Raw genomic sequence first — 9,699 nt, 5'->3', positions numbered from 1 at the left:
CAGATACAGTTCTTCCTTGGAGGGAGCAACAGCTTAAGGAATGAGAGGGAAAAATTCCCACCTCCAGAGGACACTTGAAATGCATGGGGTTTTGTTTGTGCTTGAAATGCTCTAATTCCTCATTCCCAGCCACCATAATCAGGCTGTAAGAACAAGCACTGAATGTGAGCATCCCTGCTCTGTGCAAAGCCTCACTCACAGGAGATCTATGTGACACAACAGAAAAATTCCTTCCCTCCATCTCCTCCCTCTGAGTTGTGTTCCCTTGCAAGCCAGAGCAGCTGTGCATTGAGCTGCTGTGCTCTGCCACATGATGGGCACAACCCCTGGTGGGGTTTTGCTGCACAGATTTACTGGGTTTCTTTAGAGTATGAGGTCCTTGGTTGGTTCCCATCTCAGCCATCACCTTCTCTTTGTACAACCCTGACCACAGCTGGTACAGAGGTGCAGAGCCAACCAGTTGCTTTGGGCAGCAGGGAGAAAAGCTTTCTTCCCTGGGTGTGCAAGAAACAGCAGAGCAGGAGGCAAACCCTGACCATACTCATCATGGGAGGCTTGACAGGTTTGCTGCTCTCGCTGTCAGAGGAACTTTACAACTCCCATGTTTGTGCCAAGGTCAATTGGCTTTCCAGTGTGTATCTGTAAATCACATCCCTTCCTCAGGCAAGCTCCTCAATCAGACATCAGCTGAAAGGAAGCTCCCAGCTGGGAACAGTATATAAACTAATGGAAGGTAAATGCCTGGTACAAAAGACAGTACAGTCCCTAGTTTCCACCACTGAATAAAAAGTTTGATGGGAGTTTCCATCCTACCAACAGCATTTCCAGTAAATGCAGGGAGAGGGTTGTCCTTAGAGCCTGTAATTTGGTTTGCTTCCATCACCACTGGTGCTTTTAAAAGAAAAAAAAATTGCTGCTTTTTGTTTCATTTTATTTTTAAATTGAGGCAGAAAGAAAGTTAAAGGAACATTTCCTTGAAATATATGTTGACAGAGGCCAGCATTTCAAAAGGAGATAGCCTAATTTTTAGTTCCTTGGTCTTTAGGAAGATTTCTGAGGAGATCAGGAGATAATTGTAAAAGCGCCCCTGGGAAGTCATTTGCTTTCTCCTTTTTACGTGGTGAGGGGGTAACAGCAAGGTTGATAAGATTTGGAATTAGCCAGGTTACAATATTGACTACTCAGAATCAGATGCTATGTGCACTATTCTAACCCTTAGTACTTTTTTTCTGATGAGGCATAAGAACCTGATTAACTTTAGGCAATGTACACTCTCATACCCACCAAATCAGTGGGATTCCTCAGGGTGCAAAATGTCTTTGGGGTTGGCTGCTGTTGTTTCCCTGCCCTGTCCTTCTGAGACCAAGGAGATTTCTCAAGGCATAAGTGCTACTTTGTATGAATAAGTAGCAAAATCTAGCCACAGATTTTAAAAATATACACAAAGCATCTTGTTATAATCTATGTAAATAGTAATCCTCCAGTTACCTCTCCAGGGGTATTTAATGTCATTTTTACACTCTATCCAAACTGTGTCTCTCATATACTGATCTTGCCACTATTTAGCCCAGCACTCAATGGTGAATAGTCCACCCCAGCATGGTTCTCTGCTGCTGTGAAGTAAGGCTCTTGTATATCAGTGCAAAGTGAGCATAAACACTAGTGCATTTATCAAATAATATTTGAAAAGTCATATTCTGCAGGTTCAAAGTGCTTCAGGAAATGATGGAAAATCAACGCACTGCTTGAGAAAGCAAGTATTCCAGCTCGGTGGTCTCAGCAGCAGTGACATTTCCTTTTAATACAAAAAAGTGACAGAACCTGGCACTCTGCTTTTCTCTCCGGGCAAAATGTCATGGGTCCCTATTTTGACAAGGATGGTTCCGATAAAGGTGTTAGGAAAATTATTTGAGGGTTTGTAAATCTGGAAAGGACCACTTGGCAAGATCTTAAGTGTCCATCTTGGGGAAACTTGCAGAACAAGCTGAAGCAGAGGATAGGCTGAGGCTTTGCAAAGTCCCTCTCAGCCAGCATGTTACAGTGATGCCATAAAATTTAAAAAATGCCATTGAGTATCAGGATACACAGGGGCCCATGGAAATTCCAGAGGCAGTTTTTAGGAGAGAGGAGATGACGCATGGTCATTCCTGGAGCACATCCCAGCTGCAGGTCTCTGAGAAAAGCCTGTGCTGCAGCAGTGTCATTGCCCACATCTCTGCCCAAGCCTTTCCTCGGTGACACCCGAGGCAGTGGCAGCACTGTCAGTGCACCAGGGCCACCAGTAGATGGGAGTGTCACAGGCAGGAGGCCAGGGAAAACTGCTTCTGTGGCTCCAGAATTAAACAACTAGGTACAAAGTCAAAATATCCTCTAGAAAGGCTCCTTTTCACAGTGGCTGGACAACCAGGCCTCAGGGAGGAGTACAACAGATTCCTCAGTTTCCAGCAGAGACTAGACACTGTTTAATTTCTATTCAACATGGTCATCAGACCAAAGCTTGGGGTTAATCTCACTCAGTGGCACCAAGGTCCTGGGAAAAAGCAAAGCATGTGGCAGAAACCTGCTGAGAAGACAGTAATGAGCACTACTAATGAGCAGCGAGGGAATCAGGCATGCACTGCATCAAAGGCACAGCATCATACTGCAGGCAAACAGCACTTCCTCTTCACCTACAAGTCAGCTGCAGTTCAGACCTTGGCAGTAACAAATAATTTCCCTCCACAGCATGTTTTTAGTACCTTTTGATCATTATTTTTGGTTACCAGCATTGTTTTAATAGCCCTAAATAGCTCCAGCCATGGTCTGAACCCCACAGTGGGAGGCACTGTGCAGACAGGGAACAAGGTGGCCCTTCCACAAGGAATTCACAGCCTGTTAGGGAAGGAGCCATTGCCATTCTACAGCAAATTCTCATTTCTCAGTTCTTCCAATTAACCTGGCAAAGCAACAGAGTAAAGCACAAGGGATCAGTCCTTGCACGCTCATTTCACATGTGCTGCTGAGCAGCTGTATTTTCATGTGTGCTTTGTGCACCTTCTGTTCTCCAGCCATCAGTGGTGCCTGGGGAGGGAGAGAAGGGCTTCTCCAAGGCAGACTGAATCTGATGATTCCATCAGAAATAGTCCTGGGATCATAGTCTGAGATTCGGACGGCTTCATCTCGTCCTTCTACATATCTGCAGTGATCTCATCAAGCAAGCACTGGTCACTGTTGTCTGCCTTAACTGGCTGGGGTTGCTCTTTTCTGAATGGTGGGGCTGCAGGGGAAGGGGAATGGTACAAGAGAGCAGCATGTGTGACCAGGGAGGTCTGCCACACACTCAGGAATAGGCAACAGCCAAGGTCTGACCTCTCAGCAGCTGGTGCCATGGCCAGCAGTCAGCTCTTATTATAATGTACCTCTTCCCCCTGGAAAATGGGTTTGTCCTTCTAAAAGGGGTTTGTCCTTTGAAAAAGGGAGCATTTTCAGCTGAGTCCACATAGGAATCCTATGAAATCCTCACTATGTACTTCCATTTTTAGCCCCGTGGGTCTGAATGGCACGTTCACCTCGGGCTGCTGGAGACCAGCCTCGCAGATGTGATGTGCTCACAGATGGCCCTGCCCCTGCCCCTGGGGATGAAATATAGACAGCAGGCAGCGGAACTCCACAAGTCCTGCTCAGAGCCTGAGTTTCTACTGGTGTAAGTGGCCGTGGAGTCTGTAGCCCGGTCCGGATAGCTGCCATCTTCCCAGACAGAGGTCTCGCTAGAGACAGCCTTCCGGAGGGCTGGAGCAGTCTCCGGCCGCCGGGCAGCCTCAGCGAGGCACAGCCTGTGGCTGCAAGGGATCAGCTCTTAGCAGTGGTTTCAGCTCTCAGCAGTAATTTCAGCTCTGTCTTGTGAGGTTCTCCCAGACTGACCCAGGAAGAGAGAGCCAGAGCACGGTGTTGCAGATTCCACAGGGCCGCCTTTATTGTCCAGCCCTGCAAAGGCTAGCCAAGGACAGTAGCTCCCCCCTAGCAGGGGAACCCTTGGAGTATTTATCAGGGAGGCAGGGGTGGTACAAAGGGGAAAGATCAGTGGGTTTGGAGAGGTATATCAAAGCATTATGGGAGCCTTGTTCTGACCTGGGAGAGAACCGCCTCATCCAGGTCCTCTCTCTCGGGGAGGGTTTGAGATGAGGTTATCACATTCCATTCAAGGGACATCCCTCCAGGGCAGCGGTCTGGAAGGTTTATCCACCTCCACATACTGGGATGTTTTACTGCATTTTCTTTAAAGGGAAATTCCAACTGTGGATGAAGTTTGGTTATTTCTACTGTTTTTATTTCTCCTGCTGAATCCAGGGAAGCTGGGCTAAAGGGATGATTATTTTCCCTAGCTCCTCTGGGAGCTTTAGGCTAGATTTTCTGGTGTTTTAGTACTGGGAGATGCAAATAATGAAAATTTCACCAACAGTCTTGAGTACACCTTCCAGCTCCTGAAAAGCTGCTCCAGGGGGGTTCCCAATTCCTTCAGCCTTTGAACTCTCTCTGACCCCAAGGACAGCAGTACCAGACATCCCTTCTGCTGCCCCTGAGGTCTATCAGCCCATTTTTACATGTGAGGCATACCCCAAGTCTTTCCACATTCATCAAGGGGCCAATATTACTGCACCACTTGCAACAGAGAGGAGGCTGCATCTGCAGAGGCATTGCCAGCCAGCAGCACTCCCCTAGCACTATCTCTTGCTCCCCAGAGGTTGGGGTCACAGTCCCTCCCTGCAGTATCAAACAGGCACACGCTTCTGCTGCCATGGCTCCTTCCAGCTGGCTACCGCACACTCTGCTGTGCCCTTGCAAGCAGGGGTTATCAGGGTCTCAGTTGTGGTCTCATTTCTATTGCCCCTATCTAGACCATCCAACACAGACATCAAAGAGCTGTTTAATTCATGGTCATAGCCCAACACAGCCTGCAAGATGCTGCGTGTGTTCTTTTGTTCCGGCTTCCTTCGCTGGAGATTCTCCTCCTGGCTTCCTCTGCCCTAAATGAGGGCAGAATGAAGCCCAGCATGTGCACACACCCAGGCTTTCTTCATCATTCCCAGTGGCTTCTCCTTGAGCTGTCCTCTTTTTCTTAAAACTATGTGTGTTGGGGCTGAAGAGAAGCAGTGAAAGAGTGTTGTCAGTAGAATCCAGCTCTTGGCCTGGCTAATTTGGCAGGTGGCCTTTGAATAGATCTTGAGTGTTTTACAGAGCTAAGTGAAAAGCATTGCTGCTATTTCAAAACTGGGGCAACAGAAGCTCTGGGCTGCTTCAGCCTGTGATTATAGAGCCTGGGGGACAGAGGATGCAGTAAGAGAACTTTGCACTCTCACTTTGCAAAAGCATACTGAGAGTAATAGAAAATTATGTCCTCCTACTACAGAAGTTTATTGCTTGAGGTGGAATTAGTCAGAAGCATTACTGCTTTCAGTAAAAGACTGCAGGGCCAGGGGTAGCCATAAGAATATTTAAAAAAAGAAGAGGTGTATTTTAAGGCCACGTGTATTTTAAGGCCACGAAACTTTGTGATGCTTCCCAAGTACTGACCGTGCAGAGAAAAGTCATCAGGAAACTCCCGATCCTGCCACCACATCAGCGTCTCTTCTCCCCTCGGGGAGTCCTAAAGCAGTGACGGGAGCTGAGGAGGGAAGTGCGCACTCCCGAGCGCCGGCAGGGCGCGGACGCGGCCCCGGGCGGGGAAACCCCCGCGCACCGCGTCGCGGCCCCCGCCCCCGGCGGGGCTGGCCGGGCCGGGCCGCCGCCGGCGCCGCGGGGCTCCCGGGGGGCGAAGTTCCCGTGGCGGCGGCTGAGCCGCCCCGAGTCACTTCCTGCGGGCGGCCGCGGGGCCGCGGGCGCGGGGCGGAGCTCGGCGGGGCTCGGCGGGCCGGGGCCGGGGCCGCGGGCGCTTCGCCGCCAGCCGCGGCCGACGATGCGGCGGAGCCGGGCGCCGCGCCTGGCGCTGGCCGCCGGCCTCGGCTCGCTCCTGCTCGTCCTCTTCTACTTCCAGAGCAGCCTTAGCCCAGGTGGGTCCGCGGGCGCCGCGCTCCTGGAGGGTCTCCCGGCGGTCGCGGGTGGGCAGAGAGGGGAGCGGGGCACAGCGGGCAGCCCCTTCCTTGCTCCTGGAGCCCCTGGGGTGTCGGCCGGTGCCCGGCAGCTGAAGTTGAGCCCGCCGGTGAACTCGCCGGCGGTTGCACATCCTCGGCTGAGCTCCCTGAACTTCGCCGCTGTGCTCGCCCGCGGTGTGAGCGGCGTTACCGTCCCGGCGCCGCCGGGAGAGACCGGGTGGGACCCGGGTCTGCTTTCTAAAGCCACCTTCTCTCGGGTCGCTGTCCTGGTCGGTGTCCCTGCGGGACATGAAACCGTGGTCAGCTTTGTGCGGTCGTGGAACTGTGCACAGCTTCGGAGCTGTGCCGGGATCGGGACCGGGAAGGGGAGCTGCTCTGTCCCTCAAGTGCCGATTTCACCCGCGGTCACAGAAATTCCTGGGAGTCTGTTTGAATGGCTCAAGGACTGCTCTAGTGTGTGCTCTTAGAAATTTCTTTAAAGTTGGGAAACAATTCTAAACTCAAATCGGAACCGTTTTGTAGTGGGGGGATAATTTATTTCCCTGCCTTTTTCTGCTCCTTTGGGGAAATTAGTTCCTCTTTCTTAAGAGACGTTATTGGGTAATTCCTGCCGGTTTAACAATGTACTAATGTTTTCTGAGTACAGCAGAAATCCATCAATGGGGCCTTTAGAGTTATATCTTAAAATTCAGAAGACTGACTTGACTGAAATGTTAATGGAATTTTATCAATGTAGACTAAATTAAATGTGATTTTCCTTTTATAGGGGCTGCTCCATCACTTTAATGTGTTTTGTTTCCTAAAAATAAAAAAGGCTTAACTTGTTGGCTGAGTAAGATTGAAAAGGAGTTGGGTTTCAGTGAACATTTGTTATTTCTAGACGAGTATATGAAGCTTGTCAGATGAATTTAGAAATCCCAGAAGACCATAATCAGTATTGTATTCCTTAGTAAGTTTTTCTTTTCTTGAGGAAATGATTTCTGCATCTTATTTTAATGTTGGGACTGCTCAGTAGAAAGTGCAGCACTGAATCAGCTTTAATCTCCAGGGGTGCTAATGAAGAGATGATTGTGTTTTATACTGGATACGCTTTCTAGCGTCTGACTAGAAAACATGTCTCTTTTCAGGGCTCAGGTTTTCAAAAAGAGATTCTGCTGGTCTGAGTCAGCAGAACTTTCTGTGCTTAGTTGACTTTAATTCCTTACCTGATCTCAACCCAGTTTCACACAGAGTTCCTGTGAGGTCAGAGCAAACCAGGTGATGGTAATGGTGATGGTATGTCATGAGATGTTGGAGGGAATTTGGGTCTGTGCTACCTCGAGAAGTGCTGGCCAGCTGAGGCTTTGGGAAATGCAGTGCCCTGCAGACAAGTGTGATTTTTGAAAGTTCCAACAGATGGTGATAAGTCTAAGGTAGGGCTCCCCAGCTGCTGGAACTAAGTAATGTTTGTCACTCAGTGGGAACCCATTTGTGAGGGTGTGGATGCCCTCTACAGATTTGCCCTTTTAGGTTCAAAAAAGAGGTAAGTTAAAGCAATATTCATGTTTTCTAACATCAGCTTATTTTCTAGCCATACAGTTGTCTCCCTGGGTTCAGACTTCATTTTTGTGCCATTTCTTTCCCTTATTATTTTTCAGTTTCCAGTTTTTCCTTTCCTCTTCAGATCAGCGAGAAACTCACACTAGCAGAGGAAAGGTCATTACCATATACAGAAAAGAAGCGAGCTAAAGATTGCTTCATTTTTTATCCTGAAGGAAAACAAACTGAGGCCAATTACTTGAATTTTAGAAGTTACAAGTTACAATAATAGGTAAACAATTTGCAAACGAAAATGTCATCTTTAAAGTGATGGCTGCCTGGGGGTTATTTGGAGTTCTAGTTGTCTGGTGTCATTTGGTTTTTATATAATAATGAAGAAAAATGCTAGGAAAGAAAGAAGCAATGCTATGAGTTTCCCCCAGGAGCAGTCAGATCCTTTCTACATTGCTAGCAGGAATGAGCAGGTTGCCTTCCCTGGGCCGCCCACAGTCCCATTACATGGAACATGCTGAATTAATCCTTGCTAATGGCACATAGAGACCAAATCTTCCTGTGACCAGGACAAGAAATGGGAAGAAAGATGATATAACCAGAAACCTTTAAGTTTTAGAGTACTAAGGGCTCACTCAGCTCAGGGAGCAGGAATTAACTGCTCTGTTTGCATTGCCCACTTACAGCTCCATCCGGACAGTTGTGTGCTGGAGTGGTTTGTGCTGAGCTCCATGGCTGTGCTGGAATAAGGCTTTCTTGTTCTGCCTCAGGAACCACACACCAGCCTGTGCTGAAATAACTCTGCTCCTCAATGCTGCTGAGTAGGTTATTTTGGTGGTGGGCTGAATTAGCTTGCACTGAAGTCAGTGGCTGAATTCCTTGTTGTACCTCCTGGAGGCAGGAATGAGGTCCGTGTGTTTGCCAGAGGGGTGGGAAAGATCTTAGTGCTCCACAGGGAGATGGGCTTGTGTGCTTGAGTATGTCCTGAGTTCGTGGCCCTGGTGGTTTTTTGTTGCCTTTCCTTCCTGCTGGCTGTACTAGTGAACAGACACGGGGGCTGTAGGCCCAGCTTCCCCCTGGCCCTGGGGTGGAGCTGTGCCAGGGACTGTCCCCTGCTCGCTTCAAGTCAGTGGTGACCTGTCTGTCCTGTTGGCCATCAATTGTCCTGCTCCAGACTCACAGATACATGGCCAAGGGCAGGATGTCTGTGTGGCAGGAAAGTGTTGAAGTGGTGCTGAGCACACTGGTCACTGGACCTTCCACACCATGCCACAGTGGGTACTTCCAGGGTTTACCTGGAGCAGTCTCCTTTCAACACCACCTGCGTTCGGGCTGGTGGCGTAGGTAAGTGCACTCAGCTCCCAGGCAAGCCCCACACCATCTCAGCTGGGCTCAGGGAGTGATGAGGCCCCCCAGAAGTCCTTGGCTGCACTGGTGTCACCCCACAGCCATGCAGGAGCTCCTGTCTGGCCTCGGCACGATTGTCACCCATGTGAGTTGATGTTCCTCTGCTGTTCTTGGCAGGAGTAGTGCACCATTAGCTGTGCTGACTTGTGCACGCTGTACATTTTCTGCACAGAGGTGAGAATAGGCAGTGAGGCTCCCAGGCTGGTATTTCATCTCACTCTGCTGGCAGCACATCCAGGCTGGCACAGCAGGGGATACTGGAGGCTGCCATTCCTTGTCTACATCAGAGCTTTGGTCTCTGCTTTTCTCAGGGGGACCACACTGATTTTAGCAACAGTGGGGGATGTGGGATGACTCTGATAGTACAGATGTGGGATAGAGGGAAGGGGGAACATGTGAAGGAGGTAGAGGGAGGTGAATGACAGGTCCTAGGGCCCGGTGTTCATCTGGCCTGAGGTTTCTGCCGGGCAGTGCTGTGGGGTCACCGCAGTGGTATGTCTTTGAGGCAACTGCGAGTAGGCAAATGACATCTGGAGAGCTGGCAGATTTTCTCCAATAAGAAAGAAGGAAAAGCTCTCAATCTCAAAGTACTCCTTTATTTCTGCTCTGGTTCTGTCCATTTGTAGCATCTAGCTGTTGTTTCTTAGGTCTTTTTAGCAGCACTTGCTCAGTGCTGGCTGCTGCACTCCCCATG

The 9,699-nt window shown here is 49.5% G+C and overlaps 1 protein-coding gene across 2 annotated transcripts in view; it reads left to right on the top strand.

Moving 5' to 3' along the window:
• Positions 1-5,739: 5,739 nt before the first annotated feature.
• CHST13 (carbohydrate sulfotransferase 13) overlaps positions 5,740-9,699 on the top strand; it is a 27,638-nt gene continuing 23,678 nt past the window's right edge. The window contains exon 1 of one of the 2 annotated variants that reach the window (XM_063411754.1): positions 5,740-6,026. Coding sequence is in view for 1 of the 2 variants with exons in the window: in XM_063411753.1 (XP_063267823.1) it covers positions 5,933-6,026 (94 nt within the window). In the remaining variant the exon portion in view is untranslated. The remainder of the gene's footprint in view (positions 6,027-9,699) is intronic. The other variant, XM_063411753.1, reaches the window with a different exon arrangement.

The sequence above is a fragment of the Prinia subflava genome, chromosome 14, assembly GCF_021018805.1.
Source record: "Prinia subflava isolate CZ2003 ecotype Zambia chromosome 14, Cam_Psub_1.2, whole genome shotgun sequence".
NCBI classification, from domain to species: Eukaryota; Metazoa; Chordata; class Aves; order Passeriformes; family Cisticolidae; genus Prinia; species Prinia subflava.
This window is presented reverse-complemented; position numbering and strand designations above follow the sequence as displayed.